The sequence below is a fragment of the Trachurus trachurus genome, assembly GCF_905171665.1.
Source record: "Trachurus trachurus genome assembly, chromosome: 8".
NCBI classification, from domain to species: Eukaryota; Metazoa; Chordata; class Actinopteri; order Carangiformes; family Carangidae; genus Trachurus; species Trachurus trachurus.
In genome coordinates, this window is record NC_139905.1 from 9,946,107 (window position 1) to 9,968,769 (window position 22,663).

General features: G+C 41.5%; 1 protein-coding gene across 1 annotated transcript; it reads right to left on the bottom strand.

Annotated features, from left to right (window-relative positions):
- Positions 1–9,876: 9,876 nt before the first annotated feature.
- On the bottom strand, positions 9,877–21,988 carry elac2 (elaC ribonuclease Z 2). Its single transcript, XM_083976599.1, has 24 exons — positions 21,441–21,988; positions 20,729–20,779; positions 20,550–20,620; positions 19,914–19,978; positions 19,760–19,817; positions 19,613–19,681; positions 19,420–19,518; positions 18,584–18,639; positions 18,405–18,463; positions 17,662–17,734; positions 17,461–17,573; positions 16,686–16,784; positions 16,412–16,550; positions 14,973–15,058; positions 14,539–14,663; positions 13,944–14,040; positions 13,684–13,822; positions 13,549–13,587; positions 13,263–13,372; positions 12,657–12,756; positions 12,451–12,571; positions 11,880–11,958; positions 11,342–11,486; positions 9,877–10,325 (listed from the first exon to the last, which is right to left on the bottom strand). Exons 1-24 carry the CDS (start codon positions 21,818–21,820, stop codon positions 10,044–10,046), a joined length of 2,655 nt encoding a protein of 884 aa, XP_083832725.1. The 5' UTR covers positions 21,821–21,988; the 3' UTR covers positions 9,877–10,043.
- Positions 21,989–22,663: the final 675 nt, after the last annotated feature.

The window sequence follows — 22,663 nt, forward strand, 5'->3', positions numbered from 1 at the left end:
ACAAATCTGTCACAAAGCATTCAGTCTGGTTAACGCTGATGGTAAAAAAAAAAGAATGAAAAAAGTTTGTTGTTAAATATTATTTCACATTTCCTCACTTTAAAGCTGCTTAAGTTCCACAGTACAATTTCTAATCTTGTTCTCTTAACTCAAAACAACAGGATAAAATCTACTCCTGTGTCTCAATTTTATATCTCAATTTGTGCACTAACTGAAAATGGGGGGAAAGATGTAAAAAATTAGAAACAATTTCAAGTCAATGCAAAATTAGGAAATGGCCTCAGGTGCAGGATGACTCATTACATGTTTAAAAAGGGGTTACAGTAAGGGAATACTTTCATTTTCACATTGTCATCATCATGAATTTGGAGATAAATAACAATTATCATGGTGTTTACCAGATTAAAGATGGGAAAATCCATTTTTCATTTCATGAAACCTTTAAAATATGTTGCTGGTTGGCGACTGTTGCTACAGAGTCAATGCAAAAAGCTGCAAATGGAGGATGTGACTTGACCCACAGTGTTCGCCAAAGCAGGATGAGTTAAATTGGTTTAATGCACACATTCATGAAGCTGCCTGAGAATATTCACATCTGGAAAATTACCTTATTTTATCAAAAGTAATTTTTTTATTCAATTTTTTAAGAATGTTTCCAGCTGTTTTGTAAAAGTCTTCTCAGTGTATGTAGGACAGACACGATGAGCAGGTGGACGCAGTGACATCAGTGCGAGCAGTCGAGCAGCTTGAAGCTGCAGGTACAGCAGGTATCCACCTGGAGAAGCCGCCACAGCTGAGAGTAGAGAGTAGAAGACGAAGAAGTGACAGTGATTTGGAGCAGCAGCAGCTGGTGGATCTGTGGCGTCAGAACAAGACTTTCAGAGACAGCGGAGGCTCGTTGTCAGCTAAAACAAAAGGCACTTACAAACACGGCTGTGTCTCGTTCATGCTTTTGTATGCAACACTAATGTGACGGTGGTTAGCAGGCCTGTAATTTGAAACTTGTAGAGTCTGGGCTGATGGGATGTGAAGACAGTAATTTGTGTGCAAGAGCTTCCAACAAATCCAAACAGGAGCTCAGTTCCTGCACCACGACCTCCTCCTCTGAATCAAAGTTTAACATCCAACCAGTTATAGCACACATTTTCTGTTTTTATTCATCTATTATAACAAGAAGAAAATGACATTGGCTGTGGTCAGTGTAGGGACACTGACAAATGCCGTATAGTCTACATTAACTACCACAGAAATAATACAGAAACGTTTACCCTGCACATATTTTTGGTCCGGTTGCAGCTTCAGTCGTCTCAGGAAGCCAACGAGCACAATGACACCTTGTAAATGAAATACATGTCATTGTTACACTTCTCACTTACACCTGTGCTTTTCCCACTGAGCCAAGTCAACATGTCGTCCGCTGTGGGAAATAAAGCTCCTTTCTCACATGACGGTGGCTTTCTCCCTGCAGACGTGTTCTGTGCAGTGAAAGGATGGACTGACAGCGTCTCTGTTCACAACACCTGGATCCACTGCAGACTGACTTGACTGTTTTGATGAGCAATTTGCCATTATTCTCCTCCTGTCTGATTTCAGTTCACGGACATACATCCACAATGCTCCCAGTTAATTGCTACAAGCCAGTCAGCAGTCAGGCACCGGCAGCAGCTGCTTTCTTGCAGCAGGCAGCGTCTTCATCACGGCGGACTGTCAGAGTCCCAAAGCAAAAAAGGAAGATTTGCAACAAAACGCAAAATCTTTTTGTGTGTTGCTCGTTTTACATTCACCTTACTGTAAGTTCCCACAGGCAGCGACAAAAGCTCATAGGAATCTTTTTTTTTTCTTCTTTTTTGGAAAGTTAGTGTTTTATTTTTCTACCACCTCTGTCAAATATCGGTACAGCTCAGCTCAAAGCCAACAGGGTGTGAAGAAGTTGTCACACATGATGCTACGACCTTCACACTTACACAAACACACACTTCCTCTGATTCTTCACTGATGCTCCTGCAGTCCCCCTGCAGTGTCATTTAAGTAGTATTTCTACTTTTTATTGCAAATATTTTCTATATTTAAGCTATTTCATTTGATAACTTAAGTTATTTTTAGCAGATTCCAATTAATAACATTATGTATTTTTAGAGATTGTCTGTTTTCTCGACTTTTCCAGCACGACCAATAAGCCACTTCCTGCAGGTTATTTAGAAATCCAATGTCGCACATTATCTGGTTGTATTTACATTGAAATTAGGACTGGTGCAGAACTACCTGGATGTTTATTCAGGGGGATTAAAAATGATTTCATGAGTCACTGTGAAGAGAGTTATAATTGTTTTTTCCCGGATACAGAAGCAGGATTAAACAGGAAAATAATCACAGTTACAAGGTTTTCCTGCAGCAGCAGCAGCAGCAGCAGCAGCAGCCATGATATAGGAGTGAGTCATCGTGGCCTGATTCAGGCTTAAATGACATTTCGCAGCACTTTCTTTATGAGTTACTGTCTGACTGTGGACCAGAGGTCAGAAACGGTTTTTAAACCCATGTCAGTGGTTCAATAACTGGATCATCAGAGTGATTCATGTCCCGTGCGGGAGTTTGTTGTGACTTTAATTGTAAATCAGTTCATGTGCTTTAACAGGATGAAAATGTCAGCACCGTAAGGCCTGCAGTGGATTACACAGGGAGCCGCTAAAATAAAAGTCTGAGTTAATGAGGGGTGTAAAATCAGTTGAAAATGGGGTTTCCAACAGCTCAGTGCCAATAATATAATATAATGTAAAATAATATAACATAATGATCACTTATATCCTGTTAAATTATTCCTGCCCTGTCAGGAGTGGCCTCTTCTCCTCTACCTGCAGGGCAGGAGAGCTCTCAGACAGCTTCATCATTACATTAAAGAAGTTAAAACGCACCTTCAAATTAAATCAGAAACAACGTTATCATGTTGTTTTTGTATCATGTAGAGCTATAAGAGCAGCAGTTATCTCTCTACACTTGAAAAATGAAGCGGTGCTTCACCTTCATGCCACCTCTGGAGATGTGCATGAGGCTGTTACATCCTGTTCTTTGTCATTTTCTCTGATGTTACACGCTTCTTCTTCTTTTTCTTCTCTTTTTTTTCTCCTTCTCCTCCTCCCAAAGCTGAAATTCATCAGTATTCCCCAAAGCATAAGCTACAAACCACATCTGTGTCAGTCACCAGCTCTCAGACACTAAACTGAGTCAGTGAGGAGCAGCAGCTATGATGTTTTCCTACACGAACAAAGCATAAAAAAAAAAAAAAAATGAGAAGCTTGACCCAAAAAAAAAAAAAGCTGCTTCATAATCCTCAGCTTGAGTGATATTTTGAGGAGAATCTCCCTGATCCACACGTTGCACACAAACTCTCATGGCAACTTTATTTCAGAAGTTAGGAATAATGCATGTAAAGCGTTTCTTTGCTGTTTATTTTTTTTCTTTCTTTTTTTTTTTTTTTCACCGCAGGCTCCTCTGTGAGTCTTTATCTGAATCATCAAAAACAATGAAAAATCAATGTTGGTATTTCCAGCTCAACATGTTTTGAAAAACAAGAACTTTTGCAGCAGCTGTGTGGTGGTGGATGGTGGAGGTTGTGGTGGTTTGTGTGGCGACCACTTGTGAATATCAGAGCGTCTGATTTGTTTTCTCTGCTCTGGAGGGTTGGGGGGCGATGGGGGGTGTTGGGATTGGGATGGAGGGTGGGTAGGTGTGGGGTGTGGGAGTGGATCTTCACTTTATTCACATGCAGGGCCAGGTGAGAGCCAGTGCTTTTCCTCCCATGCAGCCTCCTGAGGTTTGTCTCTCTCAGTCTTTTAATGCAGAGCAGCCATGCTGAGGTGAGGTGAGGCAGCGGTGGTGCTGGAGATGCTGGTGGTGGTGGTGGTGGTGGGGCAAGTGTGAGGATTGAGGAGTGGGGTGGTGTGGTGGGCAAACCTAGGAAGACATACATGGAATATTAATGGCCTGTGTCGGTCGGTCGCCCCCTCCTCTCCTTTACCCGCACAAAGGCTGCTTCAAAAAGCCATTTTCGGAGTGTCTGAAAGTTATCAGAGGTGCCTTGGATCTCTTGGTTTCAGGTTTGTCAGTTCTTTTCATGCTGGCGTGCAGGGAAGGGAAGGGAGGGGTAAATCTTTGGATTTGCCCCCCACCCCCGCCCCCCTCTGGCTTTATCCATCAGCTGTAGGCTAACGCACTCTGCAAAGCCCCCCACCCTGCCCTGGAAGAGCGTTATACTGAATGAAGATCCAGATGTGAGGTGACAGCTGACGGACAGTAATGCAGGAGTAGCCGGTCAGATCAGAGGATGGGATGGATCGTCTGCCCACAATTACCGACCTGTCTGTGTGACAGTGCTGCGCCTGACCAGGAGTGTGACCTCCAATCTGTGAGAGGCTCCGGTCCCCCCCCCCCCCCCCCCCCCCCCCCACTCCTACCACCCTCTTTTTTTCCCCCACACACACACAGTCCCCTCAGATTACCTCACACTTTGATTCCTGCCAGAGCAGAACGGTGGGCCCGGCCGCTCTCTGAATCAGCAGCCAGGCAGAAAATGTGAAGAGAGGCGAGCGGGCTGCATAATTGACTTTGGATTGAAGCGGAGGATTCAGGTGGAGGAGGTGTATCTGATTAGTGGTGTCCCGCTCTGTTCAGATCTGTCTCCCTTCATTCCACACCAAACAAACAATGACAAACATGAATAGGGAAGGTGTCTGTTAGTTTGATGATGTTATATTTTAATGACTAACCCCCCCCCCGCCAACTCTCATCCGTGGTTATTTTTGGTCTTCAGTCTGACGGCTGGAGCAGGAAGTTTCTTCTCTATACTTCGTTTAAAAAAAGAATTCCCTCCAGGAATAAAAAAAAACAACAGAGGCGATGGTAGCTACTGTAGTACAGCATCTGATGATGAGTCAGTGTTGATTTCTTTTATTTTTGCTGAAAGTTACGGTGCCTGAGAGGGCTCAGATGAAATACAAGAGAAGTGTAAGATGTGTGTTTAAGTTGCAGTGAGTGGAAGAGTTGATCCATGAGAAGATACTTTATATTTTTGGTTTTAAAACCCAACAACTAGACGCAATTAGGGGAAAAACGGTAACTGCGACTGCTTTGTTGTGACATCACAAACAGCTCATTTTAATGATCCATTTATGAATACAGGTTGCTTCTCTGTGGACTGAGGCCTTAATACTTTCACAGTGATAATATACTGTAACATCAACAACTTTAAAACCAAACAACACATGGACGTTTGCCTTTATACAACATGGGACCTTTAAAAAAAATCCAAGAAAATCAACATGCAGTGCATTGAACCCTTTCAGCCACCGTACCTTTCAGCAGTCTGCTAAACCAAAAAGTCATATCAGAGTTATACTGGGACATTATTTCTGGGATGAAATATCAATGTTGGATTATCTAAAAATGTTTATAAATGAAATTTTATTACTCTGAGTATCAGAAACAAGATCTCATTTGTCTCCATTGTACTGGGGCGGGGACAGATATCTCAAAAAACCTGTGAACAAATGGAAACAAATATTTTCATAATTTACAGTGAACCACGTAATTAACCATCCAGAGCTGCCGTTTAAAAACAACTTTAAACATTCAACCAAATAAACTGTGGATCGCAGCTGGTAGACGAAACAAACTTCTGACCGAGCAACATCATTGATAAACGAACGACTAATGAGCCGGAGAAGCACGAACTGCCGGCACTTTCTCCCAGACTGAGTTCTGGTCTCACACGGCCGCCATTGTAGGGGAAACCTTTCATGCCAAAAGGCTTCATTAGTCACCAACAGACTCGACACTAACAAGAAAAAAAAAAAATAGAAAAAAGAGCCTTGATGATGTGGATCCTCAGCACTGACGATAATGAAGTGAAGTGTTAAAATCTGGGAACATGGTGACCGATGACCAGAAGAGGTTTCAAACAAACCCCCAAGTTAGAGGACAAAATACTAAGGCGGGCGTTCAACTAATGACCCAAACTGCTCTGGTTCATTTGACCCACCAGTAGAAATTATGTCCGAAGCTACAACGAATCCAGCAACAGAGCTTTTACTATGATGCATTTCGACTTGAGGTCTTTGTTAGGGTCAACACAAGGAACATTTAAAACGGATAAGGCCATGTAAACATATCGACCCATGGGTTGGACCTACAGTCCTGTGGCTTTTTCAGGCCATTTTTTGTCCAAAAGTGAACAGTGCACCTGAAGACTGGTGCAACCCTTAAAGGGATAGTTCAATATTTTGGCAAATTGGCCTATTGCCATAATCCCTATAGTGTTGGGAGTAGGTTCGTTACCTTTAATTGTCGGTGCAAGCTATTTTTAGAACAGCAGAGCAGAGCCGCAAGCTGCTCAGACAGAGGCTAATGGGATTTCTTGGTTACCCTCAAATACACAATCCAACAAATCCAAAACGCTCTCGGGGACAAGTTGTGGCCTGCACATTCACCACACTATGAGATAATAACATAACATTACGAGACAGTTGTTTTTGAGGCAAATGCAGAGACTGCTTGCCGAAAAACTGCCCCCGATGGGAACGCACATCAGCGGTTTTGCATGAATTTACCTCGAAAACAACTCTGTCTGGTAACATTCTGTTATTATCTCATAGCGTGGTGAATGTGCAGGTCACAACTTGTCCACAAGAGTGTTTTGGAGTTGTTGGATTGTGTATTTGATGAGTTTGATGAGGGAAACCAAGAAATCCCATGTGCCTTTGTAGCGTAGCTCTGAGCAGCTCTGCTCCGCCGTTCTAAAAATAGCTTGCACCGACAATTAAAGGTAAGAAACTTACTCTTAAACTTACCTCTTTGACTTATTTTGGATTTTGGTTGGTTTTACACATAAGAAGTGGAGGAAGTGGCTCCAAACCTGCAAAAAATATATGGAAATTATGAGGCAATCTTACTCATCAGCCACAAGTCTCATCAACATGTTGATGCCCTGATCAATGAGTCAGACCTGCAGGCTCATTTAAGCGACACCTTTAAAGTTGCATGACTGTATCTTGTTTCATTGCAGCGTTTGACAAAAACAACCGCCCAAATGCTAAAACCTCCTCTGTGGTTGTTCTCTCTACTAGGACCAACACACATACATATCCTCTTGCCTTAAGTCTAAGTATGCTTGACCCCAAAAATAGGCTTCAAAAAAGACCCTCAGGTGGTTTCTCTTAAATGCAGCGTGATAAATACGTTGGAATTGTGCCTTCAATATTCATTTGCAGTGGTCCACCGCTGGTCAAGTGATGATTAGGTCTATCAATCCACCATTCTGACTCTGCAATGCGTATGTCAAAACCCATTTCTGCTCCCTTCCTGCTTATCATCCATGCCTCTTCTGATAGAGGCGGCCTCGGCAGCAGCAGCAGCAGCAGCAGCAAGAAGAAAAAAAAAGACCCCTAAATGGACTTCGGGCTCAGGAGCAATGCATCTTCATCTCACTGCTTCACACTCCAGAAAATAGGCTAATCGCTGGCCCACCGCTCCACCCACCGCTCAGCCCACTAATCTCTGAAAATTCACATTTACTTCAGAGTCCTGGCACCTGTCTTATCTGAAGGGAGAGGGGGATCCTCTCTGTCAGCTCCACATTTGGCCTTGAATTAGAGTTGAACTATCACTGACCGTTGGAACAGATGGCTTAAAAGAAAGAAAGGGAAAAAAAATCCAGATGCAAGTAAGTATAGTGAAGGGCTGGAAAACAAGGCGGTGATAGATCTTTTTCTCTCGGAGCACCACTTCTTCTATAATTGAAAGGTCAAGCATCTGAAATCAAAGTGCATTCATGCCTGCAGACTGTATACTGTATATGCGGATGGCACATAGTGTCACATGTCAAATCAAAACAGGGCTGCAAACACAAAACCAAACCAAACTAAACCGTATCTCAGAAGCTTCTGATCCTGAACACAACAAGCAAAAATCTGGAGTAACTCCTGATGGCTGCAACGACTCACCGAACCCTCTCCCTGTTGCCAGGAGCTGGGGGAGATTCCTGCAGCCACCGCTCCCTCCAGTGGCAGGAGATAATAAGTGATTCCTCATGAGCTTATTACCATGTTGGCAGATGTTTGTTTTTTTTTACCCTCTAGGCTTCAGTCAGTGGTTGGTCTGAGCTCTGATGGCTCACTGAAGCCCCCATGTGGACTGAAGTGGAAGTGTCCGCCGTGTCGCTGTGGTCCCCATGCAGCCTCGATGTGCTGCAGCTCAGAGATTAACTTTTCCATTATGTTGAATTTGTGAGGAGGATCTGATGCTGTGGAGAGCGACACAAAAAGTCTCAAAATCAAATCACAGCAGGAGATTTTGGTCAAGAATAAACCAATTTCCCTCCTTTTTATGAATTTGAAATGTAAGTGATTTAAGTGCCCAAGGGTATATGAGGATATCGTGAAGAAGCTATAACCATGACATAAGCATTTCATTAATGGTTTTATAACATACTGTATTGTGTTTGTAAACAGTGACGCAGTTTTTTTTACCAATGCAAAGTCAACAATTATAACCTTTTATAAAAATGTATTATGTTTGTTTTACTGTGTTATACTGACTCAATGTGTAGATTAGGCCTATACATTATAGCATGCATTAGTCATTACATTTCTTATATATACTTTTATCATTGTGTTGATAAATGATGAACAGAACAGAAGAGGAGCTTAATTTAAAATGTTTACGTTGATGTGAGGCTGATTCCTTATTAGGATCTTAATTGTCAGAATCACCAACAGTGATAGAAGTACACCTGTATAACCTGAACACACCTGAACAAGCCTGCAAGACTGTAGTTATTTAAATTAGCAGGAAGGCTAAAGTGGCTTAGTACTGAAAGAGCAATTGATAACCTAAAGGATGATGGTGGTTCGGTCAGTCTGTTCTGTTGTGGTGGTGCTTAGCGGATCTGTTTACCATGTCCAGCATCTTACAGCTGGGATCATTAGTTTCACAGACACTTTAATGTGTTTAGCTTGAATTCATTTGGTCCAATGCTTAATTTATTAAACCTAAATGTAAAGGTCTAAGCTCAGCTAATGCTTTAAAGACAAATTAACATGTTAGTCCAGATTGATCACCAAAGTTATTAATGAATCATCTGGGGACCATAGCTGCCCATCAAACAGCTTGTTTGGTTTCAGTCTGGGCCACAATTTTGGATGAATCAGTGTTTTTATAGAGCCAGAAGAAGTTAGAGGCAAAACACCTAAATAAAAAAACACACCGTGTCTCACATCCTAAAATATCCTACTGAAATTTGTCTTGATGAAGCCTGGATTACTTTTAACCAAAAGAATAAAGTAGGGAATCAATGATTGAGATCCAACTGCATTACGTCACATCCGGTTCAGCCTCGGCTCCACTGGGTTCACCAACGGTAAAAGTTACTTCTCAATAAATTAGACGCGCTCTTATGATGTTTTTCCAATATCCTGCAACAATTGAGCTTTACAGCCGCTGCTGCTATTAGAAATTTATACTTTTTATGATTCTCATGAAGATAAACAATCACTGTGAGAGGGAAACTTCACAATTTTTTGCTAATTAGGTTTCATCCATAACCATAAAACTCACCGAAGCTTATTTCTCCAATTTTGAGTTTGTAATCTCTGCTGGTTAAAACTTTCTTTAAATCAGTTAGTCCTCTCCATCCAGATGTTATTACAGGCACATCTGGGCTGACAATGGCCCCTTGACTCACTCACGCCCTCCACAGACATATGAACATTGACATATGTTGAGAGGATGGGTTTTTACTAATTAGTGCAGCTACACATTTTGGCTCTATTGCAAAAAAAAAAGATTAGACATAAGTGTTTGAAGCTCCAGATTGAGTGGTATTGCTTTATTCTGTTTAATGAAAAACAAACAAAAAGAAAACTCACTGTAGCTCAGATTTGTTCACGTCAGTGCAGGAAGTAGAAATGTTTCTCAATCAAACCACACAAGCCAAATAAAACTCTCTTCATTTAAATTAAATAAGTCTAGATCGGTTTAAGTCTTTTTCTCTGAGCTCAGTTGCTGAAAGAGGTTTTTTGTCTCTTCGTGTCTACGTTGTGTGTTGCTGCCTCCTCCTGGTCTCGTTTGGCAGCTCGACCCGCTGTCGCCGCCGTCGCCGCCGGCACTCCAGTCGTCTTCTGCTCACTGTTCCCCTCAGAGCTGCTGCCTCTCGGGTGTTTCAGCTCCCTCAGCTCTCTCCTCTCTCTTCTCTCCTCCATCTCTTCAATTTCATCGGCAAATAGGGCTTTCAGTGCTGGAATGAGCCTGGGGATGATTTTAAAGTCTCCACAGCGAATCTGAGAAAAGAGGAAATGGAGAAAATGGTCAAGAGACCGTTCTCGGTCTAAATGTTCACTCTTGAAAGAGTGAGGCTCAGAGATACTGAGGCAGAGGACCGAGGAGTCACATCTGTCAGTCTACTTCTATACAGCCCTAAATCTAAACTAAAGCAACAGAAAAACTTTTAAATGTAGCTGTTCAGGCAAACACACCTGACTCCAGGTCATTTTAGACACAGCAAAGAACAATATGTAGCTTTGTCACAGATTAAATGTTTATTTCTGTACATTTTAACCGTAAATGTCACAACTTGGAAATCGTGAAAAGTCTAAATGTAATGGAACAATTTACACAGGCCTCAATCAGAAGATTCACCGTTAAGTCAAAGGGAGAAAAACTCTACACTTGCTGTAGATAAAATCATATTTTGATGTTAAACTGTCAGCAAATCCATATCTGTGACAACCAACATGATATGACATAACAATAACTTTTTATTATAAGTGGACTTTTAGTTGGAATTACTTATTCTGATAAAGAATTAACGTTAGGGGACATTTGGTTTATTATCTGATATGTCCCATGAATAATTAAACAGTGCGATCCCTTTGAACCATGAGACTGTTAATTCTGCTGTTAAATAGCAAAAATGAAATGGACGTGCTCTAAAACTTTTCAAATTTTCATATTCTAGGTCAGAAAACATCTGATCAAACATTTTATAATAAACAAATCTGTAAGAATCTAACCAAGTATTTGAAGCTCGTTTTAAATACGCAACAGTTTTCAATACTGATTTCAGTCAAAATAGTTGCATTCATGTAATCAGCCAATCACGTGGCAGCAGTGCTGTGCATGTACAGTATATCTGAGGTCTGAGTAGATAAACTGTCTGGACAGAGGATGTTTTGCAGACATCTGAGTGTTTGTGAAACCCTCAGATTGCTGAATCATCTGCAGACACCACACACGTCTGCTGGATGACTGAGCACAGCTACATGAAGTTCCCGAAGCGTCCGCGCTTCTTACTCACTCTCATGTGGTCGAACGATATTCCCACTCTGTCGGTGAAGTCTTCGCTGAAGAGCGGGATCTTGGCGTAGCGCTGGCTGAAGTGGTTCAGCATGATGAAGTCGGCGTTCATCTTCATGCCGATGTCGATGGCCTGGGAGGTCGTGCTTTCAGAAACAACAAGAGGCGTAAAAAAGTCGGAGGTTTACGTTACGCTGCTTTCAGACCGAGGTTGTATTTCAGCGAGGGAACGTTTCAGTGGGAGTATTGTTTTTCTGCAGACATAAAAGACGCTTTTGTGGAGACTGATGCTCATTCTACCACCACAAGAAGCTGCACACAAAAAAAATCAATGGCAATTGTCTATGGAGGGTTAGGAAATTTAACAAGCTACTCAAAAAGATAACTGCAACCTCCAACAGCCAGTAAAGTACCTTTCTTTTATAGGCTGACACGGAGCTGTAACTGCTGCAATCTTCCTTTTTTTTTCAACCACTTTATTCATTTACATAAATTACATTAAAGCCCTGCAGAGCTACTTGGTTAACATTTTTACTCACCTGTGCCTCTTCTCCACAGCTTCCTCCTCCATCCCGTCCTCCAGCGTGGCCTCGTGTATTAGTAAGGTTGCGTTCTTTCCTGCAGGAAGAGAGAGAGAAAGAGAGAGAGAGAGAGAGAGAGAGGCTTGAATCACAATCCAGCACTTACAGTCTCCTTCCGTCCCGCAGGAAATCAATCAGGTGGTCGACGTAATCAAGAACTGGCACGCCCTGTTTGTCTGCTGAGCCGAACCATCTATAATGAACAGGCATGGGATACACTCGCTGCCTGTGCGGAGGCTCTGCTTGGACCGAATCCAGTCAAGCAATTTAAGAGGAGTCAATGAAGTGGGATCCCACAGGAGCCATTAGAAGAGGCTGGCAGCTGCGAGAGTGATCGAAAGCATTAAGAAATATCCGATAAATTATTCAGAACAACCCCGCGTAGTGGAGCTCCGGTAAAGATGACCTTTATATGAATCTCAGAGATATTGAAAGCACATGCTCAATTTGCTATTACCTACAGTGTGTCTGTGTAGATAGATACACCTCAGTGAGAAATGGACTAGTAATCACTCGGAGCGCTACTAACCGATGTGTACCAATCCATCGCATGGCATGGTGTCACCGGAGAAAGCCATTTTCCAGCCCGACTGGTGAGTGAAGCTGCAGGCGAAGGCGTTCTTACAGTGACGCACGGTGCACGTCTGGAACTGATGCACAAACAAACAAAATGATGAGTATCTTTAAAAATAAATCAGTGATATTGACGGACGTCACGCTCAAACAGCTGCAGACCTTCTTCAGATCATTCTTCTCCAGCAGCGCTCTGATGAGGGACATCGTCCACTGTTTGGGCGGCTCGGCGTCATCGGTCAGAGATCGGTTCGGGACGAGACTGAGAAGCAGAACAGACGACATTAAAGATGATGAAGAGATAAAATAAAAGTGTGGGGTCGAGGGCGGAAGAGATTGATGGCAAACTTTAATAAGAGAAGCAGAGGAAAGATCGTGAGGTTAACGACATTTATGGTGGCCACTGTAGGACAAATTTCATCAGTCTAAGCTGGACGTGTCATTGTGCTTTAAAGTTAAAGGTCTCGTATAGTAAAAAAAAAAAAAGTCCAGGTCTGGGTTCTCCTGTATTAATACTGTGAAAGTACCAAAGCCTCAGTCCAGAGAAATAAAAAGAGTTAGAGTCTGTATTCAGAGACTGAGCTTTAAAACCGCCCACCTGGACCTACTATCTCATCTTCAAGGATTTGGTTTCTCTGAGTGTTTAAGTTGAAATCTGCTTTGTTTGTAATAGATAATTCAGAAAACCGTCAGCCAATCAGAAGAGAGGACCAATGTTTCTTTTTATGGACAAGTGGAGTGTTTCTTTCGACATCTGTGTCCACCTACTTGATATGCTTCAGGATCTCCTCACAGTGGTCGTGATACTGGTTGAGCCACATCATGATCTGACCCGGAGCGATCAGGTAGATGGGGCTGAACGTCTTTCCTAAAGTTGCCTAGAGACATAAATACGACACAGTTAGTCAAACTTCACACGTAGGATGTTGTACAACAAATACTTTTAGCTGTTTGATACATTAACTTCCAAACAAACCTGAGCAACATGAGTAAAATAAGTACGATTTCAACCCTAATTTTGATGCAATTTTTAGAAGAATATATTCATTTTTACCAGAGCTCGTTCCCTTTGATACAGTAAATTCAGCAGCCCCTGAGACAAAAGTGGTGAAAGTGAAAGTGGATTAGAAGTTGTGTAGAGCAGATGTGGTTTGTATTGGTCAGTTCAACGTGGTGCACAGCTGCTTACTGTGTGGTGATCAGCGTGCATGTGAGAGATGAAGACGGTCGATATTTTGCAGAGAGCGTCGTCCACATTGTCCCCGTAGTGTCTGCAGAGCTGACCGAAGGTTCCCTCTCCGCAGTCCAACAGCAACGACTGAGTCGGACTACAGACAGGTACAGACACGACCAACAGGCCAGAGAGGAGGGAATCCATTTAGGACACATGCAGATAAAAATGGTGATTTTTAAACTGTATAAACTGATCAAAATGAAACAGATCCATACCTGATGTTGATCAAAGTGCCGCTGACGTTTCTGATCTTCATTGGCAGAGCCGATCCTGTTCCCAGGAAAACCACCTCTGGGTATTTTTCTCCTCGCCCTGCAGCAGAAAACTTGTGCGATTATTAAAAATGCAAAGAAAAAAAAATTTAAAGTTTAATTTAAAAAGGAGTGAAAAATATACTTTTCCCATTTTAGGAGTAGGTTTGTTACCGTTAATTGTCGGTGCAAGCTATTTTTAGAACGGCGGAGCAGAGCCGTGAGCTGCTCAGAGCTACGCTACGGAGGCTCATGGGATTTCTTGGTTTCCCTCATCAAACTCATCAATTACACAATTCAACAACTCCAAAACGCTCAGTTGTGACCTGCACATTCACCACGCTATTAGCCTCCGTAGCGTAGCTCTGAGCAGCTTGCGGCTCTGCTCCACCGTTCTAAAAATAGCTTGCACCGACAATTAAAGGTAACAAACCTACTCCTAAAACTATAGGAATTATGGCAATGGACCAATTTGCCAAATTGTTGAACTATCCCTTTAAAAACTGAGCCCACCACACTCCCTAACCCCTCTCTACATTATTTCCGGAGGAGAACTGACCGGCGAGCGCTGCTGCTGCATCAGTGGAGCAGATCTTCCTGCACTTGTCCACTTCTTCCAGAAAGTTTGGGACCTCTGAAGCTTCTTTCACAAACTCCTCGGCGTTGCAGGAGGGGATGGCGTCTCTAATGAATGAGATACAGAGTCAAGAAGACACACACCGCTGCCCGCAAAAAAAAACACGAGGCGAGGAAAACAAGGATTCGTTTCACATCTGACCTTGATGTGCCTCTACAGTACTTGACAGAAACAGTGCAGAGGGGGGGAAGAAAAAAAAAAAAAGAGAGAAACACTGACACTTGTAAGACGAGTTTTAAAAAAGAAGAAAGAGGCCGAGTGCAATGGTCCATTCCAGATTGTTTTCTGTGACAAGGCAGCGCTCGGAGCTGCAGAGTAATGTCGGCTAAATTGGGGGGATTGAAGGACAAACTAACCTTTGCCACTCCATTACGGGCCTGAGCTGGAACTTGAGCAGACACTCGGCTCTGACGCTGGGGACCTGCAGGGCAGCCGGAGGATCCTGAGGGGGGGAAGGAAACATGTTTTTGATGTTTTCTTTATGTACCGCACCTGATTTATGACTTTGTGAACTCCCGTCGTTAAGGCAGAAGTAGAAATCTACGCTCGCCAGCCAAGGACTTTGTTAAGAACAGGCAGACCAACAGTGGACAGAAACCTCCCTTTGTTCTCAGGGGAAACAACGTGATCTCAGTGACTTTGACCGTGATGTGATTGTCGGTGTCAGACTGGTCTCCTGGGACGTTAACACAAAAAACAACAACAGTCTCTAGGTTTTTTTGTTTTTTTTTTACTCCAAAACATCCAGAGAGCAGCAACAGCAGCAGCTCTGAGGAGGTTTTCAGGACGAAAAACATGTCCACAGCCTTGTTGTGTCCATTAGAGGACAACGCCAGGTTCCTGTCGGCCAGGATCAGAAACCTGAGTGGACACAGACTCACCAACACTGGACATTATATTATAAAGCTGTCGGACGGCTTGGCCAAAGCAATAAAATATATTCTAACTGCTATAATAACTGCAAGGAGATCAGGTAAAGATGCCCACAGCAAGTGCTTGTTAGTACGGTGGCCCTGAGGGCTCAGTGCACTGCTGCAACATAAGAAAAAACTGCTGAAAACATCTTCATTAACTTGACAACACTTGTGTTGCAAATACACATGAATGTATTATAACACATCCAAGTGCATCCTAGTGTTTTTCTGTTTTATTTAGATAGTTAAAATGAAAAAGTGGCAGAAAATCATGCACCCACTAATCATGTGAACCACATTATGCTTCGTCATGTCTGTCACTGTCTTATATACATGTCCTGTTTTCCAATGCTTGTTATTGTTCGTGCTGTTTCCTTATGTTTGCCATTGCATGTCCTGCTTTTTAATGTCTGTTACTGTTTGTGCTAATGTCATAGCTCTATGTGCTATCTACATTTTTTCCCCCCCTTGTCTGCATGTTATGTCTGCATGCCAGTGTTTTGCTATGTGTCACCTGCCATCATGAGCTGTTGTTATGTACATGTTTTATTTGTTATTATGAGCTTTTACTAGCTAAATTGATTGCTCCTTGTCACAAAGTAAAAGTCGCCTCAAACTGGTTTCATCTGCATCCAGAAAAAAAAAACATCTTTAGGATGTGGTCAAACAGTAAATTGGCAGCATGAACACGCAGCCATCATGATGTGATGCAGTCACATCAACATGGAGCTGAAACACTGAATGAGGCTCAAAGGGAGGAACTATCCAGAGTTAATACTGTATGGTGTTCCTAATAAAGTGCTTAGCGGATATGTAGATTTTTTACAAATTAAATATCATGATTCATGTGTGTGTTGGTTGTTACAGGCTCTGTGTGTTACCTTTGCTTTGTAAGACGTGAGCTGTGGAAAGATCTCGGGGTGAATCATGTTGAGCTGAGCTTGAATCTTGTGACTTCTGATGTTGTGAACCGTTCGTGCCTGTTCGTTAAGGATCAGGTGCTGCGTCGTGGATGGAAACCTGAAAAAAAAAACACAGAGAGAAACTTCAGCCTCGCTCTTTCTCTGTCAAACTGAACTGCCAAAGTAAAAAAGAAGCAGCAGCAGAGTCTCTGACTGACGAGTTGAGTTTCAAAGTAGAGAGAAGAAGTCAAACCTCTCCATCCACTGTTTGTATCGATCTGTTTCCAGAACAGACTCTGGAGTCATGTGGACGACCAGAGCTGCAGCGTCCTCCGTCCCGCCCGTCTGGTGACTAGATGGTGACGACACAGGAAAGTCAGACACATGTTTTCACACATACAGCGGGGAAATAAGTATTTTCTTTTGACTCTGTCAGAAATCTTGCGAAGAGAGCACCTGGCCGTGGCCAGTTTATGGTAAAATGTTGTTCTTTTCAGTTCCAGATAACGGCATTAACGGATAAAACGGTGCATTCAGCCACATCTGTATCAGTATCATCAGTATGTTCTACAAAATAAGTTTCTGAAGGTCTTGAGAAGCTCTTTGCTTTTCCCCATCATGAGATGCCTCTTGTGTGACACATTGGTGATGAGAAACCTTTTCATAGGCGTCAACTGGACTAAACCAGCTGATATTACTTTGATAGGGGACAGGATTACTCTCTATATAATGACAGACTCCAGCTGCTTTCTTGATTTTCCAAACCTTTTCATGTGTTCAATACTTATTCCCTGTGTCATCTCACTTTATTACACATTACTTAATTTATGGACATACGGTAAATGTTTGGATTTCTTTGTATATGTGCATTACTTGGTTTGTTGCTGACATCTGGTGAAAATGTCATGTCAATAGCTCCATTAGAAATATATTTTCTGAGAAAAATGTTGACGCGTTCAATACTTATTTTCCCCGCCTTATATATTTAATGAGATCTGAACATATGCAGCTCTGATGATCAACGTCACCTTCCCAGAAGCTGATTGGAGCAGACGGCCTCGACAAACTCCTCAGACGGACACTCGACGATCACAAAGACTGGCCCCGGGTCAGTGGGAGTGCAGACCTGCTCGGGCCGGATCTACGAGGGAAAGGGAGATCTAGGATCAGATACTGATTCAGTCAGGAGCTGCAGTGAGAACCACTGAGAGTCCATCTTCATACTGAACCTCTTTCCCTTCGAATGTGATGCTTTTCCCCGACTTCAGAGCTGCGATGAGCGGCCCGATGGCTGCGGTGCCTCTGAGAGGGGAGGAGGTATGAGAGAGAGAGAGAAGAAACATTTATTTATTTTATCTTGATTGATATCCATCTATATCTTGATTTTATTTAATTAAACAAAGAAGAAAAAATATTGTTTGTAATTTGAACCTATTTGTGTTTTGTGCTGCTGGTTAACCAGAGATTTTCATTTGATTAAAAGTCTGTTAAGTCGTTATCTGTCATTGAATGAGGTAACAATATGATGAATGAGCCAATAACCCACTAATTAATATGTAACAGTATTTGCAGAAATGACATGATTGCTGTTGATACAAATTGAACAACTCCTTCTGCAGCTTCACATTAAAACCATTCAAATAGTGAGACACGACTTGACTTTTATTCTGAAGGAGTGACAGGAAATGCAACGGGTTTGTCAGTCAGTGAGCTCAGCACTGAACTGTTGTCTTCAAAATAAGACAATCATCTTTTACTCAGACTGACAGGCGATCAGTTTGAAATGAAAGGAAGAAATGAAAAATATATATACATCATATATATGGAGAATAGAACAATAAACTGTAATAATTTCATTCCATGATTTCAATGCAATACAACTGAACTGTATATCATTTTCTTTCAGTAAAACCACAACAATGTCCCCTCATGTTAACCAAAATCTTATTACATTGAAAGAAGAAGCACTCACACAGGTAGACCCAGTTCCCGAGCTTCAGCCACTAAGAAATTTCCTTTCTTGGGATGAAGCTGTAAAAGAGTTTAAAGAATAAAAAAAAATAATATAAGAGGAAGAAAGTCAGATACAAAGTTTGTGAGTTTGCACGTCACACACCGAGGATCCACATCATCTTTACTGTGTCCTCCTACCTTACATATAAAGGCGACCACCAAGGACGTGTCTGCAGCTGTTATTCTTCTTTCACCTTCAAAGAAACACACAAGAATAATGAACACACACATTTCTGCACCGGGCTCTTTAGTTTCTACTGTGTCACATCAAGACAGAAACATTAAACATTGAACATTATTACAACTGGATCTAACTGGCTGATTGACAGGTTGAGGATCAGTCAGGTGGTGAGAGTGAATCTATGAACTCCTTGAGGTACTGTACCAGACAGAGTTCGTAAACTGTACATATAAGGAACTTTTAATTTCTCAAGAACTAACATCCAGGTTGTTGCAACAGAAACTAAGGAGGTGAAACTTGGATCAGGATTTCAGATTCAGCTTGTGCACACTGCAAAAACTCAAAATCTTTCCAAGAATATCTGTCCTATTTCTTGTCAAAATGTTTCATTTCTAGTCGAAACAAATCTCTTTCCACTTAAAATAAGACTCATCACCTAAAAATGAACTTGTTTTTAGATAATTTTACTTGTTTCAAACTAATTTCCACTTGAAATAAGTAGAAAAATCTGCCAGTGAAAGCAAGTTTTTTGTGCTTGTAATAAGAAAGAAAAACTTCACTGTCAGATTTTTCTACTTATTTCAAGTGAAAATATGCTTGAAAACAGTATAAAGTGTCTAAAAACAAGCTACTTTTTAATGTGAGGAGTCTTATTTTAGGTATAACTAGATTTGTTTTGACTGGAAATGACATTTTGCCTAGAAATAGGCAAAATATTCTTGGTAAGATTTTGAGTTTTTGCAAATCCTCAAAGTTCCGCGGATGACAGATAAGAGACAGGTCCTGGACTCACCTGGACTTCCAGGATTGTCTCTGCTGCTGCTGTTGTTGTTGTGAACGTTGTCCTTCGTTGGAGAAGCCGGTCTCTGGGATGGGCTGCCTGACGACTGGGCTGCAGAGAGAGAGAGAGAGAGATAAAGATTCAGCTGATGATCAACACACACACTGAGAAGTTGAGTGACTGACTTTGTGACATCTGAACTCACCAAATATTGGCACTTGACAAACCGTCATTGTGTCGTCTGTGTACGTCTCTGAAGTGTACGGTCGAACCGCTGCAGGAACACAACACAGTAAATAACCACACTGATATGATGTAAACAATTCAATTCAGTTCAGAGAAGTCGACTCACACAGCTTGATGTCTTCCAGCGGTCCAGAAAATGACTTGATGGCGTTCACATAGTTCTCCTTTGATTAAAAAGAAAAAAAAGGCAAAGAATAAGAATAAACAGCAGTATTGTTCATGTGTGTTGTCAGTTTGTACTGTGGGATCCAGTTGCTCACCAGCTTTGGAGGTCCAGAGAGGACGCACTCAGGAACACCAGTGTCCTTCAGAGTTAAAATCATCCCTGCAGAAAAACAAAAAACAGAAAACATCTTCATACTTTGCTGCAGCTCTACCTGCATAAATAAACTAATCTGTATAGTATAACGTGCACAAAAGTTTTTATTTGTTACACATCTAAAGTGACGGAATCTACCATTGTCTTGCAAAGCCAAGAGAGCCTCCATTTTACCTCGTAACAAGTAACATGTCATTTGTTAAACCATCACAGTTACTCCAAAGCTGTTTAATTATGGAAAAAATGTAGCATAGTTATTAGTTAAGATAAAAAAAATCTTGCCTCTGCCTCTCTTCTTTAATAAAAACAATTATGATCACATTTCCTTGCACCTGTAGTAACTAATTTTGGCCACTTTGGGGCAGCAAAAAACTGTGACCAACATTGACCTACTGTACTAGTACAGTACCACCTTTAGGGTTCTTCAGATTCAGCTGTTAAATCTCTGTAAATTCACATTGATTGAACACTGGTGATATCTACTTCAATACAGAGTAGGTAGTCAGTGTGTTATTATTGACCACTATAGTCAATAATATGGATTATTTAATCTTGCAGGTGATCAGATGTGACTGACCTGATAAACCTCCCACGTTCTCCCAGCTCAGTCTGGTCAGGAAGATGTTGTCCAGTTGAGAAGCTTTCAGTCTGTCGGAGGAAAGTAAAATAAAATAAACCTTCATATTATTAACCCTCTGGTTCTTTGACATCATCTCTGTTCGTGTTCACACGGTGATGGACGATGGGTCAGCTTACTTGTGCTCTTGCATCAGTCTCTGTGTTCCCTCGCCACAGTTGAACAGGTACCTGCAGCAGAGAGGAGGAAAGTGTTTGTGATGCAGATGGTAAAATGAAGACTACTGGGGAATAAAACATCTGTTACATCTGCGTTAGGCTTTCAGGGATCCTACAGTAGATATCTGTAGGTTTATTTATAATGTGCCTTTGCTGTTGCAGCTCCAAAACTATGCAACGATCTGCCTCAACACATCAGACAGGCCTCGTCTCTGCTTGTTTCTTGTATATCTTCTTAAAACCCACCTCTTAATTTAATTTTTATCTTATTTTATTGTACAGCTATTGTGTTTACCCATGTTGTATGCCTTTACTTTAAAATTTATTTCATTTTATTTTATACGGTATGTAATTGTATGCCTTATGTAAGCAGGTATGTCATTTATTTCTGATGCTTTTTGTTTATTATTCTGTGCAGCACTTTGGTCCACTGTGGATGCTTTAAAGAGCTCAACAAATAAAGTTGGATTAGACTGGATTGGATTGGATGTAATGTCCACTCCTTGTGTAAATCAGTTGTCAGTTTAGTAAAGTAGAGCTACACAGTGGCCTCATATGAAAATTACTACAGTAAAATGTAAGTTGCTCTAATTGTTTCCAGTCAAAGATGTGACACGTGGGTGAAAGGTGGTTTTAGGAGGTGTGCACGTGTGTCTGTAAACAGTAACGTTACCTGTTGTATTCAGAAAAGACGTAAAGTGACGCAGCATTATCTCTGCTCCCGGCACCGACCACCTGCAGGTAAACCGTGGACGGTCCGTGAACGTCCCCTCGTTTGTTCCTGCTCTCCTTGGCTTTCAGCCTCCGCAGCGGCTCCTTCTGTTTGGCCTTCTTCTGCTGTCTCGTTCCCGGGTTATTATCACTGATATTAAAATTATTGTTGTTATTTCTATTAATATTATTATTATTAGTCGCCATTGTTCGGAAAAAGTGGAGAACAGTGCGGGTATCCCAGCGTGCCAGCGGCGGAGCAGCAGCAGCAGCAGGAGGAAGAGCGCTGCCTTTAACCAACAGTAACGTAAAGCACCTCAGCTTTAAATGCACCGTATTCATAATAAAAACGTCAGACGACGTTTAAAACAGTGAGTCACGCGTGATAACACTCAGTAACCGCTCGTACGTTCATCTCTACACTTTGTTTACTGCATTATTTACCTAAAAAAGAAGAAAAAACGCTGTTCGTACTTCCAACAGGAGCTCAGAGGTTGGTTGACACATGTGACACTTTCGTCCGGCTTCTAATGATGACGTTTCCACACGTTGTCGCTGATTGGCCTGTTGGATTGTTAAGCAGGTGAGTGGACCAATCACAGCAGCTCTTGGAGAGAGGAAGGCGGGACTTCTTTTCAACGTAAACAAACCATGGATCATCTACATCGATCTACATCCATGAAACAAACTACTACAAAATAAAATAGTGTATTTTACAAGTTCGGCTGCTCTCATAGAGGATTTTAATTATGAAAAAAAAAAATGTATATACCCTGTCCAGAATAAAATACAAAATACAGCATAAATAGGAATACATTTATTTCTAACACATAACTCATTGGTTAGTGTTTTATTTTTTTTTATCATTACATAATTAACCATACTGTACTAAACATACAATTTATGCACTAAAATAGTAGTTTCTGTAATGTAAACATTAATGATATACTGTATTAAATTATATTGTCAACATATCCTGTTCAGCAGTGAAAAACTACAGTACATACACAAGGTTTTCAGTCTGTCCATTTTCCAGTTTGGGGTTGTATTATAAGCTTACATATAGATTGTATAGTCTTAGCATCAAAGCAGTAGTCAGATATACAAACTCACATTTATGTTTATTATTATCAACCCATTTGAAAGAAAAAAAAAGACACAAGACACAAATCCCTTCTCTTTCTC

Bases quoted from the DNA above. Each gene is read 5' to 3' on its own strand.
- elac2 (XM_083976599.1), bottom strand. From the start codon at position 21,820: ATGAATACGGTGCATTTAAAGCTGAGGTGCTTTACGTTACTGTTGGTT. The intron at 12,757-13,262 runs GTAGGTGGACAC...TCTGCTTCTCAG, and splicing joins GAGATCCTGAAGCATATCAA to TCTCGTCCCGAACCGATCTC. The intron at 11,959-12,450 runs GTTAGTAGCGCT...CTCTTCCTGCAG, and splicing joins CGATGGATTGGTACACATCG to GAAAGAACGCAACCTTACTA.